Source organism: Pleurodeles waltl, chromosome 7 (genome assembly GCF_031143425.1).
Source record: "Pleurodeles waltl isolate 20211129_DDA chromosome 7, aPleWal1.hap1.20221129, whole genome shotgun sequence".
NCBI lineage: Eukaryota > Metazoa > Chordata > Amphibia > Caudata > Salamandridae > Pleurodeles > Pleurodeles waltl.
In genome coordinates, this window is record NC_090446.1 from 1,083,378,417 (window position 1) to 1,083,392,876 (window position 14,460).

The window sequence follows — 14,460 nt, forward strand, 5'->3', positions numbered from 1 at the left end:
GGCAGAATGGAAGGGCAAAGATGGGCACAACCCTACTTACACTTGAATAGGGTATGTTTTGCCTCCTCCATACAAAGAGCTGCTACCCCCATAGTAATTCTGGAGCGAGGACATGGAAGGCAGGATGCATGGGGTCTTCAAAGGGAAACCTCTAGAAGCTTCTCCCACTTCAAAGGCAGTACTGAGTATAAATACTGGATCTCAGACACCAACTCTTCAGTACACTTCTGGACCTGTGGATATTCAGCCAGGGAGGATGGCTGTGCTGCTGAAAGAATTGCCACTGTGCTGGACTGCTGCTCTGAAGGACTGCTGCCCTGCTGTGCTGACCTGCTATATTCTTGCCTGGGTGAGCAGGACAAGACCTGCATCTATTGAATCCAGGACCACAAAGTGACTCCAAGGGCTAGTTAGCTCGCCTCCTGACTAGAGCATCAGGGACAGAAGGCTCTAAAAATCTTGAGCCCAGCCTCTCTGAGTACTACCCTTCCAAGTGGTGCCACCCTAGTCCTGGACCCTTGGAAGTGGGCCTAAAGCTGCTCTGTGAGCTCATCTGTAGATCCAGCAGAACTGACGTATCACCTCTGCTGTGCGGCTCAATCCCAAGCAGAACTGACATAGTGCCGCTACTGTGAGGGTTCTCCCATTACGAGGACAGAGCATCAAACCTCTCAGCTGCATCGGAACTGCCGCTATGTGAAGCTTTAGCAATGCAGTCCCTCACGTCGTAAATCGCTTGTCGATGGTAGCCTCAATGACGATAGCCTCACACCTCTTCGGAACCGACGCATCACCTCAACTGCGCAACGCATTTTCAATGCTGGACTTTGCATCGCAAGCCCTCATCAACACTGATCCAAGATCTAACATCGCATCTCCTCGGACATGATGCATCATCTCGACTGCGCTATGCATCTTCGATACTGGACCTCACAATGCTCTGCAACCAGGATGTAAGGTATTCTCCTTAAGCTGGCCTAACTGGGTTTGTATAGCCTGCCTGCACTCCATCACAGTCAGCCTGGAGTTGTGACTGTGTCCTGGTCAGGTGTGACTAGATATCCACAGTTGCCACTTTGTGCATTTTGGTGTTATTTTGACTGACATTTTTAAACCTGCATATCTCTAGTTCTACTGATTGGATTTTTGTAATATATTAAATATCAGTCTAGTTTTCTTAGCAGATGTGGGGTCCTTTTGTGGTGTGTTTTCAATATGTTACTGTTTTAAGTTTTTCACAAATACTTTACACATTGACTCAGAGTTAAGCCTGACTGCTCTGTGCCAGGCTACCTGAGTGTTGAGCACAGGTTAATTTAGGGTTTGCTTTAGCCTTCTCTCTGACAAGGATTGTGGTTTCTGCTTGAGTACGGTTTCACCCCACCACCCCCACCCCAAGCACCAACCCAATATCTTACACCTACTATGTGTTCATTCTAACAGATGTGTTTTTTATTTTCATGTACTTCAGATGTTAGATTCTCAGTGCATATTTTCACTCAAGGTTACCTTCTACAGAATAACAAGCTTTGCAAAATATCGCACTGGCTATACTCTGTGGAACTAATAAGAGACTCTTGAGCACCTTCTTATGCCTTTCACTCTGTTCACAATCATGTCTGTCAGCAATGCACATAAACCACTATGTAGTTTCCAGAATCATTTATGGCAGTAGTCACTTTATTAAAAAGATAGAGCGAGAAAAGACATATTGATTTTTTAATTGGGAAGATACAAACACCACGTTTTAATTGTTATGTTTTATTTTGGTAGATTTGTAATGCTCCACTGAAACACATAGGAACCTGTTGTAGTTAAAAGAGATCAAATAGAGGGATCAAAGAAAGTAAAGGATGCAGAAGGGGCTAATAACCAAATTTGATGGGTGATATTTATATTAATTTATAACTAATGGCAATTTGTGGATCAAGAAGTGGTACTAGCTCTACTAGGAAAATTGTATGCATTTATTCAGTGTGAGCTGCAAGCTGCTTTATTACTAGGCACACAGGATTTAGTGTATTCATTGACAGTGCTAAATAGATAAATGTCTCCAATATATAATTGTGCAAGCATCTCACACATTCTTTCTCTCTGTCCCAGTGCTGTTCAAGTGGCGGAATGTGTGCTATGCTGGCACACTGGCATGTGATAGGTTTATAATCCACCTCTCTCACAAGCCAAGAAAAGATTATTGAATGCTAAGCTTCTACATCAAAAGCCCCACAATGTATCACAGTGGAATTGAGGACATTCAGAATTGAAGGTGGGCTTAACTCTGGGTCCTCCTCGTGCACATCACTGATAATAACTACATAAGAGCTCATATATCCATCTAGAAGTTTCAATGGATGCTGGATCTTCTGTGGGGAGTGTGCCAATCTAATTTACGTACAAAGAGTTCCTTACACATTATTTTAATTCAGGAGGGGAGCAGATTAAGACTACTGCAAGGCCATACTAATAGCAGACGCAACATAACAAATGTCTAACTTAATAAGAAAGCCTAACAAAATAATGAAAATAAAGGAATTGCATCAATGCACTTGTTGGAAATTGACCTTTTTCCAGGGTTATCCCCAAACTTTTCGCCTTCTTCCTCCTATTTTTTCAGATCTGTTTTGCTAGTTTATTGGCTCTGCGCACTTTATCACTGCAGATCAGTGCTAAAGTGCAAATAGTATTGGTGATTGTTTTATCCATAATTGGCATATTTGAATTACTAGTAAATCCCTAGTAAATTGAACTATGTGTGCCCAGGGCCTGTAAATCAATTGCTACTAGTGGGCCTGCAGCACTGATTATGCCACCCACATGAGTAGCCCTGTAAATGTGTCTCAGACCTGCCACTGCGGTGTCTGTGTGTGCAGTCTTGCACTGCCAATTCGACCTGGCAAGTATACCCACTTGCCGGGCCCAAATCTTCCCTTTTACTCCATATAAGTCACCCCTAAGTTAGGACATAGGTATCCCCATGGGCAGGGTGCAGTGTATTTAAAAGGTAGGACATGTGCTGGTGTGTTTTATATGTCCTGATAGTGAAATACTGCCAAATTCGTTTTTCTCTGTTGCAAGGCCTATCTCACCAATAGGTTAACATGGGGACTGTCTTTAAATATCTTTTTAGGTGCAATTTCCCATTGAGAGCATATAAGATATTGAGTTTGGGGTCTCTGAACTCACAATTTAAAAATACATCTTTTGGTAGAGTTGGTTTTTAGATTGGCTGTTTGAAAATGCCACTTTTAGAAAGTGGGCATTTTCTTGCTTAACCATTCTGTGCCTCTGCCTGACTGTGGAATCCACATCTGGGTCAGACTGACAGTTGGGCTGTTTGTGAATTACCTCTAGACAGTGATACAAAGGGAGCTGAGGTGTGTCCTGCAAATCCTGATGAGTCTTCCTGGGCTAGAGTGGAGAGGGATGAGCTGACACCTGCACCTGAAAGGGCTGACCCTGTCCTCACACAGTACAGTCTCCAAGCCCCTGGAGTGTGTCTGGGGCCAGGCCTAGGCAAGGCAGGATATTGTAAACAACAGAGACTTTCCTTTTGAAATTTGCCTACTTCGAGGGCAGAAATGAGTATACGTAGTGGACCCAAAACCCCAGACTGTCAGAACACCTCTGGATCAAGAAGAAACTCTGCCAAGGAGAAGAGCTGAAGAGCTGGGGGAGGAGTACTGCCCTTTTGCTATGTGTGCTTTGCTGTGTTGGCCTGCAGTTACTGATTCTGCCTTAAAGAGGACAAAGACTGGACTTTGCTGTGTATCCTGCTTGTGAAGTTTCTCCACAGGCTTGAACTATAGCTTGCTTACTGTTGGGAGTCTCAAGAATATCAAAGACTTCAGATTCATCTGCTTACAGCAATGGGAACTATGTGTTTTGTTCTGCAACAGAAGAAAAACCACCACAACACCGTCAATAACGTCACTGTATGCACCGTGACCTGATGCCGCCGCACGGCGCCATACTTTGCTTCGCACCAAAACGCAGGTCTTACCGCAGCCACCACTTGATGCCATCACCGAGCATCTGCTTGCACCGTGACCTGTGGGCCCCGCACTCTGCATCACCTTGCTCACACCGCAGCTTTGGTAGCCCCAGTGATGCAACTCAATGCTAACACCGACGCCGCTTCCTGCACAGTGGCCTGAGGACACCGCTCGCGAAGTACTGAAAGCACCATCCCACACCGCAACCCCAGTCCACCGACGACAGCGCCATTGACTCCAGCATCGTCAACAGACGCACCCTGTCTGCACCACGACCGTGGGCGCCTCACAGAGCCCACCCTACATCGTACCGCCACCTTAGGCCTCCCGATGACAGCGATTCAGCAACAACGACCCCGCTGTCTGAACCGTGACCCGGAGACACTGCATGTCCACTGCTACACTTCACACCACAGCCCAGATGCCATCAACTCCAGCACTCCTGACTTCGTCCTCAGCCCGGAGTTCGATCTGCAATGCATGTGACTTCAAAGGCCTGATGACCCCTGCACCGACCTCCGGAACCGACACCCACCAACGTCCTCCGACACCAGTGATGCAGCACTCCAGATCTCATCACGAGGATCACAACGCTCTACATTTCCAAGGTACTGTTTGCAGGTCTTACCAACACCATAGCTGGCCCGCGTCGCCGAGGTCAATCTGAACTATTGGATTTGTTGTTCAAAAAGCTGTGATAGCCCCAGAAGGACCTATTGACTTCAAGGAACTGTGTTTTTAAGTAATTCTTGCAAAATTCTTATCTTTAGTACTGTGTGTGGGAGGTTTCTTGTTTTAGATAACTATTTTTCTAAAACTGGTGTGGTGTCCTTTTGTAGTGTTTTCAGTGTATCACTGTGTGTTATGTGCAAAAGCTTTACGCATTGCTTCTGAAAAAAGCCTGACTGTTCATGCCAAGCTATGAAGGGGGTGAGCAGGGGTTATCTGAGCTGTGTATCTCCCTTACCCTGACTAGATTGAGGGTCCCTACTTGGACAGGGTGTACAATGACTGCCAACTAGAGATCCCATATCTAATACTATTAAAAAGTCTTATACTCAAAAAGTTATTTTCACCCTACAGAACTTGGATTTACTTGTGGAGGAGGAATTCCAAGCAGAAGGAGCATGTTAGACCAGACATCCTTGATGTCTTATTTTCCCCCAATTTTTTATCCTCCTCCTGTTTCAGGAAATTGTTTTTGTTGGCTTTAGGACTCTGGGCACTTTACTACTGCTAACCAGTGCTAAAGTGTTTGTACTCTCTCTTGAAAACATGGTAAAATTGCCCTAAACCTAGTTGACACATTTAATTTAGTTGTAAGCTCCTAGTAAATGTTATTACATGTATCCAGGGCCTGTACCTACTAGTGGGCCTGTAGCACTCCTTATGCCACCTACTACAGTATCCTCTTAAAACATTTCCAAGACATTCCACTGCCTTATCAGAAGTACTGCAAGGTATTATGCAACCCGACGCAAGACCTTGCATCGCAGCCCTCGCAGCTGTTCAGTGGAACCTATGCACGGTGGTGCAACTCCTGGCATCAAGGACAGAAGGTAAATTCTCATCTGGACTAACCTGGCCTCTGAACCCAGCCAGTGCTTCATTGCGGTCATTGGCCTGAAGTTGTGACTTTGTCCAGTCCAGTGCAACCAGTTAAACACAGATGTCGCTTTCTGCTTCTAAGAGCTATTTTTACCTAAAGCTTTGAATTTATATAATGCTGGTTCTACTGATTGTTTTTTTGTTGTTCTGGTATCATATTATTTATTGCAATTTATTCTATTTTTAGAAATTGGTTTGTGATGTTGTTTGTGTTGAGTTTTTTTATCTTATTACTGTTTCTGTGCTGCATAAATACATTACACATTACCTCTAAGTTAAACCTGATTGCTTTGTGCCAATCTACCTGAGGGTTAAGTACAGGTTAATTTAGTCACTTTTTTTGTTTCACCCTGAAAAGGACTGTGGTTGCTGCCTGAGTGGGGAGTCGACCCCCCTCAACCAATACCCCGATTTCTTACAGAGCGGTAGAGAATCTAAGGGTCTGATTACGAGTCTGGTGGCCCAAAGACTGCCAGACTTGCGGTGGTGGTGGGACCCCCATGACTGTGGCGGTCCGACAGCCATATTTCAAGATCGGTGGTCGGTGCCACCAAGAGACCACCATCTCTGCCAGGATCTCTGATCTCAACGCGATGGCGGCAGTCGTGGTTGTAATTAGCCACGGCGACACTGAAGTCAGCGCGGCTGGGCTGATTACAAGCATGTTCCCCACTAGCCTTTTCATGGCAGTTCAACCACCATGAATAGGCTAGTTGAGAGCAAGTGCATGGGGTCACAGAGGGGGCCCTGCACTGCCCATGACACTGTGGTGGACAGTACAGGGGCCACCGTCCCCAGCGCCATCGGAATGGGCACTGTCTGCTATGCAGACAGTTCACATTCCGAGGGTGCTAGGGGGGGCCCTTGTGTGACGCCATTGGGGTCGGCTCCATGTGGAGCTGAGTCCAATGCTGCAGCACGTTTTCCACTGGGCTGACTGGCATTAGTGGAAAAGTCATAACGGGGCTGGTGGGGAGACCGCCACTTCCACAGCAGTCTCCTCACTACGAATCTGGCGGTTGGGTTTTCCAATTGCCAAGCTTGTAATCAGGCCCTTAATGACAAAACATAACCTAACAAAATAATGTAATGTAAATAAGGGTTTGCAGCAGTGAACTGACTAATCTGTTATTTTAAAATGTTCTGTTCACCTTGTTCAACTTAGATTCACTGATGGCGGAAGATATCCAAGAAAACATAGGCAAATGCTAATCGTATTCTCATGATGATGGCCTGCGAATGAGTGAGGAAGTGACTGAGTGTGCTATTAAATAAGTGACCCTGTAAGCCAATGAGTTGGAAAGACAATGTGTGGCTGACTGGGTGAGTGAGTAGTTGAGAGGATGAATGTGTGCAAAAGAGAGTTATGTTAAGATCTTTCTTATGTGGTTCCCCTGGGAAACAATATAGCATGAAGGACTTCCTCGAACCATATAGAAGGCACAAAGGCAAAAGTCAGCTAGAGGACTGTGACTACAAGTAGGAAAAAGCTAGAGCCAGAGACTTTTGGAATTCTCAACACAACTTATTATGTGGAAAGTAAAGTCTTCTACCTGGCAAATAAATTAGACATTTGTACTTTGCCAGGTTGGAGGAGATGCTTTTGTGCGACACTAAAATACATTTCCTGTTCCTGTTCAAACAGTAATGCTATTCTTAATTTAATGTACATAGTAGACACAGCAGACTGGGCGCGCAAGCGAGTGAATTAAGATCTGAGAAAGAGGGTGAGTTCGTTTTTGGTAAATCTCACATTATGAACAATATGACACAAAGAAGCTTGGCAAGAGAGATTGAAGGCGCTCAGATCTAAAGTCTGCAGTAGTACTGTGAGTTTCTCAGCAACATATATGAAATTGTATGTGCTTAAGTGTCGTGTGTGTGTATGTGATTGTGTATGCGAGTGTCTATGTAACTATGGGCCATATGTACGAACACATTTTCCCATTGACACAGAATGGGAAAAACCCTTTGCTACATCTGGCCCTATGTGTGTGAATGAAGGAGTAACAGTGGATTACAAAGGGGAACCCCACGTAACAGATTGCAAGATTTCTCAGAACATATTTTGTGACTCTGCACTCTACTATATATTTAAAATGATGCATTATTGCCTGGCTAAAATAAACACACTTTAAAAAAAGAAAAAGTTGCACGTAAATTGTGAAATGCCTTTTTGTTTTTCAATTAATAATGACAATCAACTGAAAGGCAAATAGCGCCCCAGGCTTTCATAGAAGGCGATACTTGATTGTAAAAGTCACGCCTGCTATAAAAGGAACATTAATGGCATATCTGTAATACTTTAGGCCCTGACTTAGTATATCTGCAAGGGTGATTACATTGCGCATACCACCGCCAATCAGGTTTGCTGCATGAAAGATTTTAGTGTGCAAAATTGACCCGGGTGCAGCGTCAAAATCACTGTGTTGCCACTAAGATCCCGCCGTACTTTATGTCTTGACGCGATTCAACCTGAAGTCCTGACCGGGATTTGCGTCAAACCCAAGTGTATAGTGAAACCAGGCACATACAAATGGACAAGCAGTTGTTTGTGTAAGATGCTTAAGCGTAATATACGTGCTTCACGTGAAAGCACACTTTTAACGTGCAGTTTTGAGGCTACGAGTGTGTTCCGTGGTGCAAACCCAGTGGCACCTGCAAGCACAATGCAACAAGTCTAAACGTGCGAAACAGCCTTTTTTTGTTTGACCACCGCCAATGACATCGTTGGCAGGCAGGCAACTGCACAGTTTTCTATCATTTCTACAACACAGCGATGCTTTTTTTAAGCAGAGCTACACTGAGTTAAGGACAGCTATTGTGTGCCTTAGTTTGCAGTTCACTGGAAAAGGGGTCTCCTGTTGTCAGTCCATGACTAGATCCTCCTTTTGTATTTTTAAGAGTATTCACTGATAGGAAATCACTAAGCAGCCCCTTGTGTGGTAAGTAATATTTAGTGATTAAAGTGAAAAGTAATAAAGAAATTTGAATTTGGAAAACTTCATTCTAAAGTTGCAGTAATCGTTCTCTCGCAGTCGTCTGCCAAGTACTCTTCTTGACAAAATTAGATGTTAACTTATTTATTCACTATTAAAATTGTTTTACTATCGCTACCCTGCGGTGCTAAATTCTCGGATATTGCTCGGTACTGGCAAGCCTTATGCATTGCTGGGCACGCACAAGATTGGAACTGCCAGGCTGTGCGGTGCTTTCAAAAGAACGAGCCTGGCCCTGTGTATACTGCACAAAACTCTGGGCAGTCTTAGAGGCTCAGTCAATCACCTTCTGTTTTTACCCGATGCAGTATTTAATAAACGTGAAGTACAACCATTCTATGTTCAGAAAAATAAAAAAATAAAGAATGGAAATAAAGTGGAAATTACTTTGTATTGCTGAGATCTAAAGTGTTAGGATGGAGGTCCAACATTTCCCTAGTTTTCGAGAATCTGAATATGTTTTTAATGAAAAAACAGCTGTTTTGGCCCAGAAACAGTAAACTACTACCAAGAAAAACAAAAACAGCACATAACCCTGAGTCCTTTTGGAACCCAAACTTAAAGTGTTAGAGAAAAATAGACAAGCGCACAACACTGTTTTCTCCTATTTCGATAGGTTTTATTTTATAATAAAGCTGTACGTTTACAAGAAAACTCTTCCATTTTAGACAAGCATATTAACATCTAGTCAGCCAACCTCCACATAGCAAGCTGTGCATCGTTGATCTGGTGATAAGGATTTCAGAATCTTACTTAAGGATAAGTTGAAGAAAGCAATTCCATTTAAAATTCAATCATGTCCTACTTGATCACATTGACATTTGTTAAAAAGTTAGGGGTGTTTTCTTGATTGAAAGATTAGTTTATTATTATAAATAATTTTTATTTGCCGCATTAAAGGATAGGATTATGGATGGCTAATGGTTATGCGGTGTGCCAATGTTACTTAATTGTCCATTTCAGACGTAAATGTCTACAGTGAACCTTGCAATCAATATACCCACCTCACTCCTAACAAAACACGCCGTATTTCATAGTGAAATAAAGCACAGATACAAATTAAATTCCTCTACTTTTTTTGCTTTTCCTATTTCAAACGATGAAAAACCACTCAGCATGAGGCTACGTTCACGGGGTAACCCTGCGAAAGAAATACTTAAGAAGTGTGCATGTGAGCAGACTGTTTATTCAGATAAAATCTGTTAAAAACAGTCAGAGTATAAAAACAGCCACTTTACCAGCTTCCTGATGCAAAGGCAGCTTCATGGGATTCTCCAAAAGAGATTTCAAGACTCCATAGGTAGGAGGCAAGAAGGCTTGGCTCAGGGAGAGAGGTCGGGGCATTTTCTCCATCTCTGACCCCGCGGAGACAATGTGGGAGCGGTATAGTGGACCTGAGCTCAGTGACAAGCTGCACGGCTGCTTCCTTCCACCCTCAGCTAAAAGCTGTACTCTTGCTGTTGGCCCGATCATTTTCCTGTCCATGTGCAGACACTGACAGGGGTGATGTCAGAGCCAGGTCCAGCCCTTCCACGGGAGAGCAGAGGAGGCGCTGACAGTGGAGTCATTGCTCCCGTCGCTCTCACTGCACAATTAAATATGTGTTTCATGTCACCGCCTCAGTGCTTATTCTGTCCAAGCTTGCCTTCTGAGACACGCAGATGATATGCGAATGCAGTCACCCTGGCATTCTCAACATATGCAGAAAGTGAGCAAGAATATAATGAGTAGTCAAAGCAGGGCGAATGGTAATCTAAGGCGGATTAACTAACACGTTTAAATAAGAATCAGGCACCCAGTTTTCCGTTTTTACTGATCTTTAGAGATTAATGCAGACAGAAAACACCGTGCTTTCTGTCTGTATTTATGTTTAAAAGCTGAACAATCCTAAAAATGATGTTGTCTGTGAAAGACTCTCCATACTGTCTGTCATGAATTCCAGGTAAACGTTGAGCAGGTAGATGGGGAGGGGGTAACAATATACGTTGAGATTTCCTTAAATACAGGCATATGTTAGCCTATATTTGGAGTATAAAGCTAATATGTACCTGTGGATGTAGTGTTTTGTTATGTGGCTGCTTAATTTGCTAAAATGTGACAGGCTTCCACTATGAGTGTAAGTGTTAAATAAATGTGAGAATACACCATTTTACGACTTAGTTTATTCTGAAAACACAAAATAAATATGGATAAATACCAATAAAATAGCCAAAAAATAAACATGGATAAATACAGATGGAAATGTTAAAAAAATAAATACCGTAAAACCGGGAGCCCTATATAAGAACAACATATGAAGTGCCGCCTGGAGACTGAAAGGTTTACTTCCGCAGTAAGTCATCAAAGTGCAGCCAGAAACTTCTTAAAGGAGGTTAAATTTGGCATAAAGAGGTAAAAAAGTATCAATTAGAGTCGAAACCAAATATTAGTATTACATTATTATAAGTGCTACTAATAACAATTATTAGTATTGGTAATAATAGTAACAATAATAATTATTGTTACCAATGATAATAATAGTAAAAATAAAAAATATGTGGGATAAAGTACGCCTAGCCGAACATTTAAGGACAATGTAAGTCACTGAGGGGTTCCCTAACCATATAGAGGGATGAGGGCAAACACAGAGTTATTTATGATGTCATGGATCTCCCAGACCTAGAAACTCAGAGAGGTAGAAAAGTAGCAATTAGTGCACACAACAATCAACCCCTTCACTGCCAGGCCTTTTTCTCCTCAGGTGCCAGGCCTTTTTTTGGCTATTTGGAGCAGTTCGTGCTTAGGGCCTCATAACATTTTATCTACATAAGCTACCCATACCAAATTTGCGTCCTTTTTTTTCCAACATCCGAGGGATTCTAAAGGTACCCAGAGTTTGTGGGTTCCCCTGAAGGAGACCAAGAAATTAGCCAAAATACAGCAAAAAGTTTGTTTTTAAAAAAAATGGGAAAAAGGGCTGCAGAAGAAGGCTTGTGGTTTTTCCCCTGAAAATGGCATCAACAAAACGTTTGTGGTGCTAAAATCACCATGGATCCCAGAAAGCAAAATATTTCTGAAAAGTAGACAAATTTCTGAATTCAGCAAGGAGTCATTTGTATAGCTCCTACAAGGTTTTCCTACAGAAAATAACAGCTGAAATAAAAAAATATTGAAATTGAGGTGAAAAAACCATCAAGTTCTCTCCACGTTTTACTCTGTAACTTTTTCCTGCGGTGTCAGATTTTTGAAAGCAATATAACATTATGTCTGCTGGATGCGTCTGGTTGCAGGGATTAATAGGGCTTGTATATTCATCAAGAACCCTAGGTACCCACAGCCAATAAATGAGCTGCACCTTGCTATGGGTTTTCATTACATACCGGGTATACAGCAATTAATTTGCTGAAATATAAAGAGTGAAAAAAAGATATCAAGGAAACCTTTGTATTTCCAAAATGGGCACAAGATAAGATGTTGAGAAGCAGTGGTTATTTGCACATCTCTGAATTCCGAGGTGCCCATGCTAGCATGTGAATTACAGGGCATTTCTCAAATAGACGTCTTTTTTACACACTGTCTTACATTTGGAAAGATAAAATGTAGAGAAAGACAAAGGGCAGTAACACTTGTTTTGCTATTCTGTGTTCCCCCAAGTCTCCTGATAAAAATGGTACCTCGCTTGTGTGGGTAGGCCTAATGCCCGCGACAGGAAACGCAACATGGACACATCACATTTTTACACTGAAAACAGACGTGTTTTTTGGAAAGTGACTAGCTGTGGATTTTGATCTCTAGCTCAGCTGGCACATAGGAAAACCTACAATACCTGTGCATTTTTGAAAACTAGAAACCAAGGGGAATCCAGGGTGGAGTGACTTGTGGGGCTTTGACCAGGTTCTGTTATCCAGAATCCTTTGCAAACCTCAAAATTTGGCCAAAAAAATACTTTTTCATCATATTTCGGTGACAGAAAGTCCTGGATGTAATGTGGGGCCCTAGGCCCTCATGCTAGTAAAGGAAGGGACGCAGACACGGTTGTAGGGTAGTACTGAACTGGCCTCAGGCACGTGCGCCCGGCCCCTTTTATTGGCAGGGTCACCTGACTGGTGACGCCTGTGTTGGGTGGGTGTGGGTTATACAAGTAAGACCAGCCCTCAGCAGAGTGGCTGACAGAAACACTAGAATGAGTCCAGCTGGACTCTACACTGGAATCTGAGAGGAGCCAGAAAATTCCTTCCACCCAGTGTTCCCCCAAGCCTCCCGATAAAAATGGTACCTCACTTGTGTGGGTAGGCCTAGTGCCCACAACAGGAAATGACCCAAAACACAACGTGGACACATCACATTTTCCCAAAGAAAACAGAGCTGTTTTTTGCAAAGTGCCTAGCTGTGGATTTTGGCCTCTAGCTCAGTTGACACCAAAGGAAGCCTACCAAACCTGTGCATTTTTTGAAAACTAGACACCTAGGGGAATCCAATATGGGGTGATTTGTGGGGCTCTCACCAGGTTTTGTTACCCAGAGTCCTTGGCAAACCTCAATATTTGGCCCAAAAAACACCTTTTCCTCAAATTTCGGTGAAGGAGAGTTCTGGAATCTGAGAGGAGCCACAAATTTCCTACCACCCAGCGTTCCCCTGATTCTCCCGATAAAAATGGTACCTCACTTGTGTGGTTAGGCCTAGTGCCCACAAAAGGAAATGCCCCAGAACACTATTTGGACACATCAAAATGATCAAATACAACACTACCTGTTTTTGCTGGGGGGGCACCTGCGTTTTTGGTCCTAGGCTCAGCAGCCATACAAGGAAACCTACCAAACCCAAACATTTCTGAAAGCTAGACACCCGAGGGAGTCCAGGGAGGTGTGACTTGCGTGGATCCCCCAGTGTTTTCTTACCCAGAATCCTTACCAAAGCTCAAATTTAGCAAAAAAAAATCATATTTTCCCACATTTCTGTGTGGGATCACCGCACTGGTATAAATTTACTACCACTCAACGTTCCCCTCTGTCTCCCGATAAAAATGATACCTCACTAGTGTAGGTGGACCAAGTGTCGGTGACAGGGAAGAGCCAAAAAACATGTCGAAATTGAGAGGGAACCAAAGCAGATCTAAAAATATTTTTAGGCTGACAAGTGGGGCAGAATTTTTATCGGTATAGATGCGACAATGCTGGGTGGTAGGAATTCTGTGTATTACTGCAGATTCAGGAAGGTTCCATCACAAAAATGTGGGAAAAATGTGTGATTTCCAGCAAAATTGGAGGTTTGCATGGCATTGTGGGTTAGAAAATGGTGCAGGGTGCATGTGAAGCACACCACCCTGGACTCACCCAGATGTTTAGTTTTCAGATGTGTCTAGGTCTTGTGGATTTTTCTACATAGTAGCGTCTCAAAGTCCAAAAAGTGCAGCCCTCACCATTCCAAGTGGGACGATTTTGAGAGTTAGCCAAGCTCTCAAAGCCCAAATCGAAAACCAAAACCCAAAATAATCAAATGTCCTCTTGCTTGCCATGGGATAACATGTTTTAGTGTGCAGGGGGAGCTGAAAGACTGTTACCCCCTTCAGTTGGGGTGGGGGCATAACAATGCCCATACTGGTTAGTAGCCACCAGCCCATTATTTTTTTTTTAATTCCCTGGCATCTAGTAGGCTTTTTGCCCCCCCCGGGGAGTGGATCAGGGGTAATTGCCCCATCTGCCCACCGTTGGGCAGAACAACTTTATCCCCATTTATATGGGGTGGGGGTATGGCCATACCCCCACCCTCTTTTTTTTAAAACAATTCTTGGCTAGCGTCCGGTGGGGTTTCTGCCTCCCTGGGGGGCCTATGAGTCTTACAAAATAGGCCGATCTGCCCCTTATGGGGGCAGAAATAGCCTA

The 14,460-nt window shown here is 43.4% G+C and overlaps 1 protein-coding gene across 2 annotated transcripts in view; it reads right to left on the bottom strand.

Annotated features, from left to right (window-relative positions):
- The window catches only part of HLF (HLF transcription factor, PAR bZIP family member), a 304,941-nt gene extending 294,809 nt beyond the window's left edge, over positions 1–10,132 (bottom strand). Inside the window, exon 1 of one of the 2 annotated variants that reach the window (XM_069200025.1) lies at positions 9,838–10,132. In XM_069200025.1, coding sequence (XP_069056126.1) covers positions 9,838–10,084 — 247 coding nt within the window. In that variant the 5' untranslated portion in view covers positions 10,085–10,132. The remainder of the gene's footprint in view (positions 1–9,837) is intronic. The other variant, XM_069200026.1, reaches the window with a different exon arrangement.
- Between the last annotated feature and the right edge of the window lie 4,328 nt (positions 10,133–14,460).